Source organism: Vanessa atalanta, chromosome 13 (genome assembly GCF_905147765.1).
Source record: "Vanessa atalanta chromosome 13, ilVanAtal1.2, whole genome shotgun sequence".
NCBI classification, from domain to species: domain Eukaryota; kingdom Metazoa; phylum Arthropoda; class Insecta; order Lepidoptera; family Nymphalidae; genus Vanessa; species Vanessa atalanta.
In genome coordinates, this window is record NC_061883.1 from 4,777,555 (window position 1) to 4,791,603 (window position 14,049).

The 14,049-nt window shown below is 41.4% G+C and overlaps 2 protein-coding genes across 2 annotated transcripts; both read left to right on the plus strand.

Annotated features, from left to right (window-relative positions):
- Positions 1–951: 951 nt before the first annotated feature.
- On the plus strand, positions 952–2,835 carry LOC125068340. Its single transcript, XM_047677444.1, has one exon. The coding sequence runs from the start codon at positions 952–954 to the stop codon at positions 2,833–2,835; it is 1,884 nt and encodes a 627-aa protein (XP_047533400.1).
- A 1,850-nt stretch (positions 2,836–4,685) lies between these two features.
- LOC125068342 lies at positions 4,686–8,956 on the plus strand. Its single transcript, XM_047677445.1, has 2 exons — positions 4,686–5,390; positions 8,939–8,956. Exons 1-2 carry the CDS (start codon positions 4,800–4,802, stop codon positions 8,954–8,956), a joined length of 609 nt encoding a protein of 202 aa, XP_047533401.1. The 5' UTR covers positions 4,686–4,799.
- Positions 8,957–14,049: the final 5,093 nt, after the last annotated feature.

The window sequence follows — 14,049 nt, forward strand, 5'->3', positions numbered from 1 at the left end:
CTACACAATTGACTCGAATTTGATAAAGTTTTATATGAATCAAGCTCGTACAAAAGAACATAGGCTACATTTTTTTTTTTATACTATTTTATACAACAGCTAACACGCGGACGAAGTCGTAAGCCTTGCATAATATATTATAATAAAATAAATTGGATTTTACGAATCGAATAATAATCGCAGCTTTGAGGTCGATGTATGCAAAATGAATCTTTAAATATTAATTCTTTGTTGGTGTTTCTAAACAAAATAAACTTTTTTTTATGATTTAAAAACTGCTGCCATCCCGATCGGATCCCACTCGCAATCTAGATTACCTTTAAAGCAATTTCATTTGTACTTCGAAAGCTTTTTTCTTAATTGGTGTCAATAACTAATTTCTAAAACATTTCTTTTTTATATAAAATTAAATAAAAAATTAAAAACAGATTCTCTAAGAGAGAGAAAGCGCATAGAAACGGTAAAAAAAATATACTTTATCAAGTAGGCTGTTACAAGCAAATTGAATTCAATTATATTTAAAATACACGAATGGTTCTGAATGAACATATCTATATCCAGCGAAAGAAATAACAAGCGACTATTAAATATTGTTGTATCATACGGTTACCTAGGACCTCAGCACTTCGATTCGCCGTTCGGACGTCTTCGACTGAGGTTGTGTTGAATATTGCGATAAGATTTTACGATTTGATGAATTAAAACGACACCTGGCTTGTAAACTGGTTTTCGTTATCTCTGACGCGTAACATCTGGACTTTTTGCTTTGTATATGGACACTTGTTTTGTTTAAGGATTGGTTTTTGTTGTCGTGGAATAGATCTTTTTAGATCTTGTTTTTGTTTCAGTTTTTATAAATTAATATATATATAAATATATATATATATATATATATATATTTTTTTTTTTTTTTCTTTCTTTCTTTTTGTTTGATGTTTTTATTTTTCGGCGATGGACGTCGACACTGAGTTGTCGTCCGACGCCTTGGTTGGCAGAAAACGCCCTCATGGGGGCCTTGCTATTTTTAACTCTGACTCTGACACGGAGACGGAGACGAGGTTAGCTGCGAAGAACAAGCCTGCCATTCGCGGCAAAACCGCGAAAGGACGTGGTAGTGGTCTTGCTCGGGCTAAGGCTGAGCTGAAAGCCAAGGCCAACGAAGCCAGAGAGGAAGCCTTCGAGCGATCGCTGCGTAGTCGAGCGTTTCGAAAGGACGCTCCTCAGGTTGTTTTGGACTCCGAGGAATCCTCTTCCTCAGATGTACACACCGAGGATCCCACGAAGTTGGGTGCGGAGGAACTTCGAGCACAAGCTGGCCGAAGCGCAGCTCTCATTGTGGAGGTGGCCCAAAAATCCTCTAACTTAAAAGGAGGCTTTGCAAAGAGGCTGAGGGAGTCGGCGGCTGCACTGCAGGGCATTGTAGACGCCTTAGCATCTCGGACAGAAGCCGAGGAGACGCGAAAGCTCCGCGTTGATAATGGCCGCCTGCGCAAAGAGGTGGACAGCCTCAAGGCTGAGGTGAAAGCTCACCGCCGCGAGTTCGCGGAGATGCGGACCAAGGTGGCAGGGGCAAATGAGGCATCCGGCTCTGCACAGGATGCTCAGATGGAGAAATTTAAGGCCTCCATAATTTCTTCGCTCGGCGTTATGTTTAACGCCCGATTTGCAGTACTAGAGGAACGCTTGCCACCCGCAAAGATACAACGCCCTCCGTTAGCTGCGGATAAGAGGCGGGAGTCGGCGCAGCAAATTGCTGCGCCCTACGCGCAGGCAGTCCACCCGGCTCCACTGCCGAAAGTTACACCCGTGCCAAAGCGGGCGCCACGTGCTGCTCCGACAGCACCTATCGCTGGTCCTTCAAGCGACCAGACTACGTCGGAGACGATTCCACCACAGGTAGTCCAGGAGATTTCCTGGTCTACTGTGGTTAAAAAGGGAAAGAAGGGAAAGCAGGTTTCCCCCCCGGCTGTTACAACCGCCACGGTTGCGCCTACGATGCCTAAGGCACGTCATGCGGCCAAGTCCAAGCTGGCCGCTCCTCGTACAGCTGCAGTGGTTTTAACGCTGCAGCCGGAAGCGGAGCAGAAAGGCATCACGTATGCCCAGGTCTTGGAGCGCGCTGAGCAGAACGTGAAACTCGAAGACCTTGGGATCAATGGCGGGCTCAAAGTTCGACGCGCAGCGACGGGGGCTAGAGTGCTGGAGCCGCCGAGAGCACAGACAGAACAGGCGGAGAAATTAGCCGACAAGCTCCGCACTTTGTTGGATGGGGTGGCCAACGTTGTTCGCCCCATAAGAAAGGTGGACATTAAGGTGACGGGGTTAGACGACTCCGTCACTAAAGAAAAAATTATTGCCGCAGTCGCTCGCGAGGGGAGTTGCCCCGCTGAAATGTTAAGGTGTGGAGATATTTCACGCGGGCCCGGTTATATGGGTATGGTCTTTGTGTCCTGTCCGATAGCTGTGGCGAAGAAGCTGTCTGATGCCGGTCGTCTCTTGGTTGGGTGGAGCTCGGCCAGGGTGTACGTGCTGGAACAGCGCCCTCTGCGCTGCTATAAGTGCATGGGCCTTGGTCATACAAAGGCGCTCTGCCCATTCAGTGCGGAACGAGGAGGCCTTTGCTACCGGTGCGGCGTTGATGGCCACAAATCGGCTGCATGTACCGGGAAGCTGCGGTGCGCAGTGTGCTCAGACGCCGGCAAGCTCTCCGGGCACGTGATGGGGTCGAGGGAGTGTAACCCCCCCATCACGAAAGGTAAGGTGGTCCGAGATAACCAGACCACCGCCAACTTGGGACGGCGCCAGGCCGAGGAGGAAGCTGCAATGTCAGTATGAGCGTAGACTTCAGCTTCCTTCAGACGAATCTCAACCACTGCGCCGGGGCTCAGGACCTACTGCTGCAGTCCATGGTGGAGTGGGGGATCAACCTGGCTGTGGCCTGCGAGCCCTATTACGTTCCGCCCTTAACTCATTGGTTAGGGGACGTGGACGGCACCGTGGCGGTCCTCACGAGAAGCGGAATAGGTCCACCCCTTTCACTCATTGAGAGGGGCTCAGGCTACGTAGTGGTGGGGTGGGGGGAGTACGTGGTAATCGGAACATACTTCTCCCCGAACCGAAGTTTGGCTGAGTTCGAGATCTATCTCGGTTCGGTCAGAGCTGCGGTGGCCAGGCAGTCGTCGAAACAGACAATACTTCTCGGCGACCTAAACGCAAAATCGCGTGCCTGGGGCAACCCTGCCACGAATCCGCGAGGGAGGGCCGTACAAGTGTGGGCCCTACTCTCCAATCTGTCCCTCCTCAACAAGGGGCAGGTTCACACCTGCGTGCGCCAACAGGGGGGTTCTGTGGTGGACGTATCGTTCGCTACCCCTGTAGTGGCTCGCAGAGTGCAGAACTGGAGAGTAGAGGAGGAGGTGGAGACTCTATCGGATCACCGCTACATCCGATTTGAGATCTCCACCTCTCGCAGGCCGGCGGAACCCCAGAGGGTGCCGACCACGCTGCCGAGGTGGTCTCTCGGCCAGGTCGATCGAGAGCTGGTCAAGGAGGCTGCCATCGTGCAGCGGTGGGTTTCCGCAGGGAGAAGGGAGGGCGCCAACGCGGAGGAGCTGGCGGGTCGCATGAGCAGTTCCCTCAAGGAGGTCTGCGATGCGGCCATGCCTCGGACCCGGCGCAAGGTTCCGCGCCGGCATGTCTACTGGTGGTCGCTCGAAATCGCTAACCTTCGGGCGACGTGTTGCCGGGCGCGGAGGGCCTACGTCCGCTGTCGAAGACACAACGGCCTCGACGCGGAACTGGAGGGACAGTTGCTGGCCGCTTATCGTCAACTGAAAAAAGATCTGCAGTTGGCAATAAGTAAGGCCAAGGAGAGGGCCAGGGAGGAGCTTCTGGCGGGCCTCAACCGAGACCCGTGGGGGCGCCCGTACCGTGGTGTGCGTGGAAAGTTCCGCAACCAAAGCGCCCCCGTCACGGAGACGCTGCCGCCGGATCTTCTTCTGCGCCTAGTTGGGGAACTCTTCCCCCATCCAGGCGAGCACGTCCCTCCGCAGATGGCCCCTCGCTCCGTGATAGAAGACGCAGTGGCTCCACCACTGATCACGGAGCGGGAGATGGAGATGGCCCTCGGCCGCTTGAAAACCAAGAACACGGCGCCGGGTCCAGATGGGGTTCCAGGGCGTATTTTGTGCGACGCTCTGGAATACCTAGGTGCAAGGCTTCGGGAGTTGTTCGACGAATGTCTTTGCAGCGGGCAGTTTCCGAAGCCTTGGAAGGAGGGGAAGTTGGTGCTATTGCCAAAGGAAGGTCGGCCGATGAATTCCCCTTCGGCGTACAGGCCAATAGTGCTGCTGAACGAGACGGCCAAACTTTTCGAAAAGGTCCTCGCAGCCCGTCTTGTTCAGCACCTTGAGGAGGTCGGTCCGGGTCTTTCAGAGGCCCAGTATGGGTTCAGGGCAGGCCGATCAACAGTCGACGCCCTGGACGCCCTGAAGACTCGGACGACAGAAGCGGTGGCCCGGGGGCAAGTCGTCCTGGCGGTGTCACTCGATGTGACGAACGCCTTTAACAGTCTTCCATTCGAGACGATCAGGGAGGCACTTCTATACCACGGGGTGCCGACCTATCTGAGGAGACTGTTGGAAGCGTACCTCCAGGACCGGGAGGTCCTCTGGGTGGGGGTCAATGGGGAGCTAGTCCGGCATCGGGTAGGCTGCGGCGTTCCACAGGGGTCGGTTCTCGGCCCAATCCTGTGGAACGTTAGTTTCGATTGGCTCTTGAGAGCTCCCGTCCTTCCCGGGATGGGGGTGCTCTGTTACGCGGACGACACCCTCATCACGGCGACAGGGCGAGATTTTGGGGACGCAGCCCGCTTGGCTGAAGTCGGAACTGCTCTCACCGTGGACCGGATGGAAGCGCTGGGCCTGAGGGTCTCCATTTCGAAAACGGAGGCTCTCCTTTTCCACGGTCCACGAAGGGGACCCCCTCGAGGGGCAAGTATCACCGTCCAGGGGACGGTGATCAAGGTGCAGGCCCAGATGAAGTACCTGGGCCTGATCCTGGACGGACGATGGAGCTTCAGGCAGCATTTCGCTCAACTCGGGCCGAAGCTCATCAACGCCGCTGCCGCCCTGGGACGCCTCCTACCAAATGTGGGAGGGCCGGGATCGCTATGTCGGCGACTATATGCCGGTGTAGTGAGGTCAATGGCGCTGTACGGTGCCCCGATTTGGATAGACGCCCTCACCGCTGGCAATCGGGCCCTCTTGCGGAAACCGCAGAGGGTCATAGCAGTGAGAGGTATAAGAGGGTACCGTACGGTGTCATGGACTGCGGCGACACTTCTCGCGGGTGATCCACCTTGGGAACTCCAAGCAGAGGTGCTCGCAGAGGTGTACCGGTTCCGGGCGGAGGCGAGGAACGGCGGCGACCGTCCAGGGTTGGCGGAGGTCGGGCGGATCAGGGCCATAGCCCAGCAAGCCCTGATCGCCCGATGGGAGGAGGATCTGGGGTCACCCACGGCAGGCCTGGCGACAGTGGAGGCGGTTCGTCCCCACTTGAGTCGCTGGGTCAAGAGAAAGCGTGGCACGCTCACGTTCAGGATGACGCAGGTACTTTCCGGGCACGGATGCTTCGGTAAGTACCTGCACGGGATAGCGCGGCGGGAGGTGTCACCCTCCTGCCATCAGTGTGGCGCGTCAGTGGACACGGCGTACCACACCCTGACTGAGTGTGCTGCGTGGGGGCCCCAGAGGCATTCCCTGGTGGCGTCTTTGGGCGGAGACCTCTCGCTGCCGAGCGTCATCAACGCAATGCTCGGTAGCGAGGCGTGCTGGTCAGAAATGCGCTCCTTCTGCGAAAACGTTATGTCGCAGAAGGAGGCAGCGGAACGGGAGCGAGAGGTGGACGCTGCTGCAGACCCGATCCGCCGAAGAAGACCGGGGAGGAGGAAACAACGCTACGCGCACCTTCTCCCCCCGCCTCAATAGGCGCCACAGGAGCTAGGAGGGTTCTCAGTACCCCGGGAATCCCCCCTAGGAATTGGAGGCCCGCATAGGTGGGCCGACCGTCTGGGCGTCACGGTAGTATGCGAAAGCGATCCCGTGGCGCCTACCGATGAGACGGAGAGGGTACCGCTGGTTTTTTAGTGGGTATTCCGGTGTGCCGCTAACATCTTGGGCACCGGCGAGTCCCACATACCCCCCCACTTCCACGTGGGGGAAACGCGTAACGCGTTTTTCCAGCGAAAAAAAAAAAAAAAAAAAAAAAAAAAAAAAAAAAAAAAAAAAAAAAAAAAAGGACCTCAGCACTTCCATCGTCATAAGCTAACTAAAACTATCGAAATATCAAACAAGTTGTATAATATTGGAGACTCGAAAAAAATATTTAAAAAATAGTATTTTAAAATGTTAAATGCTCCAAGTGATGCCTTGAAACGTAAAAATGCCTCAAGCGATCCCTTCGAGACGTTAATTAAAATATTAAACACCACAGCACCATGCATACGTGTTATATATATGGTAATTATTCAATTAACTCGCGTAATTATGTGTCGTACGGCTTACCAAATAGTCCAACAAAATATTTAATATATTTCTTGTGTGGTATTACTATTTAAACGTATAGGAATAAATAAATCTATCGTATAAAAAATAATGTAATATTTTATAAATATATAAATTTATTTATATTTAACTAACATCGATATATAATTTTTTTAATCGGAAAAGATTCGTTTTGAATATTATTCTAGTATAGATTACCTAGCAAAGTTTCTGACCCTGTTCTTCTTTATGGAATCTAAATTTCACATTTCTGGTATTTTTACAATAATCACAATCCTGTCTCATAATTACTAATTACTGCTCATAACAGCCTACATGAATGAAATGTATTTGATGTTTGCGATTTGATTTTTGATTTGACAATTGAATAGCTCAGAAAAAAACAACTTATAGTGAGTGGTCAGCACTACCAATATGACAACCTAGGGAACTTAGATGCTATGTCCCTTGTGTATATAATTACACTGACTCACTAGCCCTTAATAAACAATACTAAGTACTACTGCTTGGCGTTAGAATATATGATGTAGTACCTACCCAGACGGGTTTACACGAAGTTTTACCAGCAATTAAAATTTATGCAAATTACCCAAAGAAACAATTAGGAGGGCACTGTTTAGTCTGAAAGAGAATAAAATACACTCAGCAGTTACCCTACCGCGACAGGTGAGCAAGCCAGTGAGGCAAGAGATATAGAATCTTTGATTTCAAAGCTATGCATTGACGTGAAACGGTTTATAAATAATTTATTGTCAGTCTATTAGCAATAATGACCACTTACTATAAGGCGGCACAAATATCGTCTGTTTTCTGAAAAAAAGAGAATGTCTGTCTTGCAAGTCGTTCCGGAGCACATTATTAAAACTAATGACGATCCACCTCTAGACACAGGTGTCTCTTATGTTAACTCGTAAAACTATTTAAGACTAAATCTTGTATTTTAATTATAATAAGTATTAAACATTTAAAAATAAAATTAAACAATTAAGTACTAAGTGAAAAGACATGAAATATACTATTTAAATTATTTTATTTATTTTTCTGTCCACGACTTATCTGTCAATAATATAATATAATACGTTTATTTTTAATTTGAAACGATATATTTTTTTAATAAATACCTTAAATTTATAGTTATAAGTTGATTCGTTTAAAAAATAAATATCACTAAAATTAGTATTTTTGAATAAAAAAACAATTTTGTTCAACATTGAAAAACTAATTTCATTGTAAACAAATGAAGTTTAAAGTTCACAAATATAATAAAACTTTGTGAAATATTTTTAGTGTCAATGTCTTAATAATATTAGTCGGTGCATTGACTGGTTCATTGTCGATCTCTTTTGTTGTCTAATAGCCGCATTCATTGCACCGTAAGGACTATTAAAGACCCCGCACCTACGTTTGAGCTATAATAATATGGTCTACCATGTCTAGACAGGCATTTGGTATTGTTGAACATTCTGAAACAGTAATAATGGCATTAGAAAATGTTTTAGAGAACATTTTGATTGCGTCTAGAGTAGGTATTTAATTACTCACTTGACTACGGCATAACGCAGCGAGCTCATAAGCGACTAATCACATTTTGATAAATTATATACCGTCTTCATCAAAATATTATAGGATTTAAACGTAATATTCCAACATGACAGAAAAGCTTTACTTAGCGAGTTAAATATCGCGTTGTGTTATGTTAGTATAACGTAAAATTAATGATTACTTAATTGAGATGTGTTTTGAACACGTTTTCGTATTTTGTTAAATTTTTTGCGGGTTCACAGTTGGAGTAACTACTAACAAAATATCACCAACAATATAAGGAAATTCGCCCTTACACTTACTTGCGGACAATCAATATTATTTTCTTACAGTGTTTTGAATCACAACGATCAAGAAATAAATGATTTCTCTCTCTCTTCTCCTTTGATTTTTAAAGGGTTACGCTAAGATACATATTGTAGTTTGTACATGGACATATTCCACGATATAGTTCAACTAGAATGAAATCAAAATATCCCGCCACTTTTTATCTTAAGACGAAATATTATTCAGAAATACTACTAAAGTACTAAAAAAATAAAACTAAATGTGTCTGGACAAATGTGTGTAAATAAACTTAATTATTATTTAGATTGTAATTTATTAAAATATATATCGCTATTTACTTATGCATTTTAAATATTATTATTTTTATTCAACATGAAATATTTTCCTTTTACTAGAATAAAAAAAAAAAGCCTCTCGGTTTTAATAATGCCTGCATGTTTTTTATTTTAGCCTATTGGGCATGTAAATTGTATTCACTTTTATTATTTGGTAATTATATCTTCGTTTACCTTTTACTGCAATGACTGTAACGTTTGTGTTGGCAGCATATGTACAAGGCGTAGACTGAAAAGCAGCCTAGCTGAGACTACGACCTTTTCACCAAATCATCAAATATCATATTGTTAACTTTTTTTTATGGTTTTGTACCTTAATTTTGTTTTTGTTTCTTCTTGGTGAATAAAGTTACTTATTATTATTATTATTAAAGTTTCAATGTAAGCTCATTTGAGTAAGATTTTGTCGCGACTGTATTTACAACGTTTTATTTGAGTAACATTTCCGATGTTGAAAATAAGATCATTTATTTTAAATCCAACTCCTTCAAATGAATGAATGTTTCACTTTAATAAGCCCGAGGATGTTTCGGTTAATTGGCCACGACAACCTTCGTTGCTTTGAAATGAAATATTACAAGCATTTTGAATAATATACTTTTTGTATAGCATTCAAATATAGTATTAATGGTGAGATTATTTATTAACTTGGTAGTATAGCTTTGTGCAAGCCCGTCTGAGAAGGTTGGTATCTACCGTCCAATTAGAATATATTCTACTGCCAAGCAGCAATACTTAGTATTAACATCAACAGCCTGTATATATCCCACTGCTGGGCTAAGGCCTTCTCTACCTTTGCGGAGAAGGTTTGGAGCAAATTCCACCACTCTGCTCTAATGCGGGTTGGTTGATACAAATGTGGCAGAATTTCGTTGAAATTAGACACATGCAGGTTTCCTCGCGATGTTTTCCTTCACCGCCGAGCACGAGATTAATTATAAACACAAATTAAGCACATGAAAATTCAGTGGTGCTTGTCTGGGTTTGAATCCGAAATCATTGGTTAAGATGCACGCGTTTTAACCACTGGGCCATCCCGGCTCATTGCATTGATATGTTCCAATTTGAAGGTTGAGTAAGCCATTGTAATTACACACAAAGCACAGGGGTCATAACATATTAGTTACCGAGGTTAGCAGCGCATTGGCGATATCAGGAATAGTAAAAAAGTCTTGAGACTCCGATGTCAATAAACAGAGCTGACCATTGCCCATCTGCTTAAAACTATTGTAATATATATATATAGTTTTTTGCTAATGTAATATATATATATATATATATATATATATATATATATATATATATTACATTAGTTTTTTACTTAAGGATTGCACATCTATCATCTGATGATTAGGTTACCTCTTCCCATAAAACTATAAAAAAATCCTTTCACCTAAGATAAGTCGGTAATCCATGATATTATAATCCTTATGTTTGACACACATTACATCACTTATAAAACAGATTGCTTATAAATTGTTTAAGGAATAAGAGCAATTGATACCTAATTAAATTTTAACGCTAGACACTAAAGTTATATTATAATTGTTTATTATAAGTCGTATAGAGATTTTAACCCTTCGTATCTTCTCATATTTTAGTTATATTGACTTTAGGTATATGATCCTTAAACATGTTATACTGATGGTTGATGAATTCTTAATACCTTTGATATATGATGATCGAAAAAGGCGGAATAATGCTGATTTATAGAGTATTAAAAAATGGTATTGGAATTGAACCAAAACTTAATTAAACACACATTATATATCACACGCACACATACACACAAACAGACATTCACATACAAAACTCGTTGCTTCAAAATAATTTACATTTTTTAAATCCTACGAAGTATATAAGGATTCCTTGTAGATATTTTTCTTACATATATAACAAGGTGCATAAAAATTCGTTACTGCATATTACCTTAGTAAAATTTTAAGACACCACTAAAGTCTTACAGGTATAAAAAATCCAGCTAACTTTACATATTAATAGACTTTTATGAGGTGGAAAAGAAATTCGAAATAACAGCGAAAACTTTAATAGAAAACCTCGATTATTATGCAAATTGCTAGTATTAGCCGGAATTCAATTTTAGAAAATTGTTACTTACCGTTATTTAATAGTCACCGGGCTTTGTTAGTAATTATTAGTTTAATATGAATATTTTATGCTCGCATCAAATGTAACTTCGTTAAAAACTTGTGATTTGTTGATAAAAAAAATTGAAAATCGGCTTTTATATATGTCGGAGGAGCAGGATGCCGAACAGTTGGATTCGGGGATTGATCCGACATTTTGGAAGAATCATAATAATATCAAAGGATTACAATTATTCATCTCGATTAGGAGCAAATGGGTTTGCAAGCAACCATCGCATTGGAGTAGCTTGTCAAAACATAACGACTCGCGTTGCCATGACACTTACAACTCCATTCGGGTGACCCGCTCTTTAAAGTAAATCAGCCATCAAACATTATTGCCAACTATTCATTAATTATCCAAATCAACAATCAAAGTAATCTCGCCCCGTTATATATATACATATAACAGAAATTTTATTTTATTATAAAAAACATATAGGTAAATATATTAATTATTTAGTATTAAAATCTCCAAATTACAAGACGTGCTATGAATATTCATAGTTTGTCTGATAAATGTCTTTATCGTTACGCTTTAAACTACATTGATCTACTTAAGCATATAAAATACTTAACATGATATACGAGTATTGCCTTGAATTTAAAGCTTAGTCTTAGAGATAATATTAAAGCCTGCAGCGGTTCGTCTTAAGGACACACGCTGTTGAATTTTGATATAGAAGTAATTTTAGATAATGGAGCAAGACCATTATCAGACTTTCCTCGAGTAGGCTCTTAGAAGATGTTTTAAATAAACTTCTAATATTGATTACATTTATTTATAATTTTATCGAAACAAAATAGTAAGAAACTAAGTTTTATCTATTTAATCAATAAAATAAGTAAATAGATAGTATTAAATTTATATATTTTTTTATTATTTATGACTCGACTACGGCAGGAGGGCTTGTTCATTTTCTGCCCAGAGTATCGTTATTGCGATACAACAGCGCAATGCTGCTAGCATTCTTGCCAACATTTCTCGCGGACATTACTTGTATAGTAAATTTTCAGTCTTAGTTGAATATAATGTAAATAATTATTACGTATATAATAAATATAATAAATAATATACAGACAAAAATACATAAATTGAAAAATTCCATGTTTGGGCTTGATAAATTAGTTCGATATTGTTTATTACCTGGTGCTATGTGGGTAGTACCGATCATCAGATATTCTACCATCAAAGAGTACTAGTAAGTATTGTTGTGTTCCGGTTTGAAAGTTTAACTACAAGCACAAGGGACATTAAATTTTAGTTCCCAGGGTTAGTGGCGTATTAGCGATGTAAGGATGGTTAATATTTCTTGCATCGCCGTTGCCTATAGGTGGTGGTGAGCACTTACCTGGGCCACATGCCCTTTTACTCGCCACCAACCTATATCATAAAAAACAGTAATTAATCAGAACAATATAAGGCTAATACCGTGAAAGATCGTGACACAATTCTTAATTACATTTTCAGGAATAAGTATTTATTATGAAATTACAAGGAAAAAAATGTACTGGGTACTATATTATATCTGCAGCAATGTATAATATTTTCATGGAAATAACCGTGTAACTACACGGTTACAAAAACGCTTAGGAAAGATACACTTACCAAGTTTCCTGCATAATCACAGCTTCCTTCCTAGAAAAACTACTCGATTCTGTAAATCCGTAGACATTTTTATTTTTATTTTCTGCTTATACATATAAATCTTAAATATCAAATGAATGTTGGTATCTATTCGAGATTAAAAACTGTGTTTGACTACACACATTGAAATTTAGCATATATATGTAAATCATTACATAGTATAAATCAAAGTCTTTTACCGCTGTCTGTCCCTGTGTATGATTAGATCTTCAAAATTACACACCGGATATTGATGCAGTTTTTTTAATATATAGTACAGGTAGCAGTACTTAGTATGTGTTCCGCTAAGAAGATTGGTTAATATTTCGTACAGGGCAATGGTGACCACTTACCATCAGGTGGCCCATTTACCCGTCCACCTAACTAAATTGGAGTTCATTCTGTACTTAAAATCAAATAATGCCATTTACAATACCATCTTCTTACTTATCTGTTTACTTTATCATAGACAACATTATAAATAAATATTTTATTTTATTTATAAATAAAAATGTCGTGAATTACCTCATTAGGTATAAATTATTATTATTAGTTACTACAGTTTTATTTACAATATTCATCGAAGAGATTACGTTTCATAGCAAAAATAAGTAACTCATATTTCATTACGAAAATAAAACTGGACAAGTAATAATAATAATAATTTTAGAACATTTACTCTTAACTTAATACTAAAATAGTTAAGGATAAGCGGTATTCAGTTCAATAATAATATATTTTATATAATTTAACTTTTCATTGTCCTGAAACTTTAATATGATAATATTTAAACTCCTTCGAATACCTATTGGTTAAAATCAATCGGATCTGAGAGGATCTACGTTATAACAGATATTCAACACAAAGAAACATAGAAAATGCATTAATGGCTTATTCGACGTTGTATAAAAACAACAAATAAAGTTTCCCACTGAAAGGCTTATCTTTAGCTTCAAGGATTTTGCGCCTTACAATCTTAATAGCATTTTTTGTGCAGTCACAATATTGTGCGTTATTTGCATTTTGGCTGCTTCTGTTGGCGCGTGCATGCTACTCGTAAAGTCAGAATTCATTTTATATATAATGCTCATTTTATTTTAAAGATCGTTGACCTTTTAAATGCTAAACAATAAATTTTATTTATAAGTCATTTATGTTGATAGATATATCTGGTAAAAAGTGGCCGTATAAGATTAGTTAAGAAATTAAGTCATACTCGTACGATACTTGGATCAGTGTTATAAAAATTTTAGTGTTTGTTTAATTAACAGAATTATTAGACAAATAGCTAGAACCCTACTATATCCGTAGCGAGTACTTAGAGCACACAAGCTCAGAAATCAAACCCACACATACAGTATAGTGAAACAACGTAAGGAAATATTTTACTGTCGTTACGATACAACGCACAAGCATAATATCAAAAACATAATAAGCTTGCTCGTATAGGAATCGTATTGGAATCGGCTTGTAATTGCAAATATTTCAATTCCTTAAATAAATTTAAAAGAATACCAGTATATGTAATGTGCGTACCTTTGTTTGAA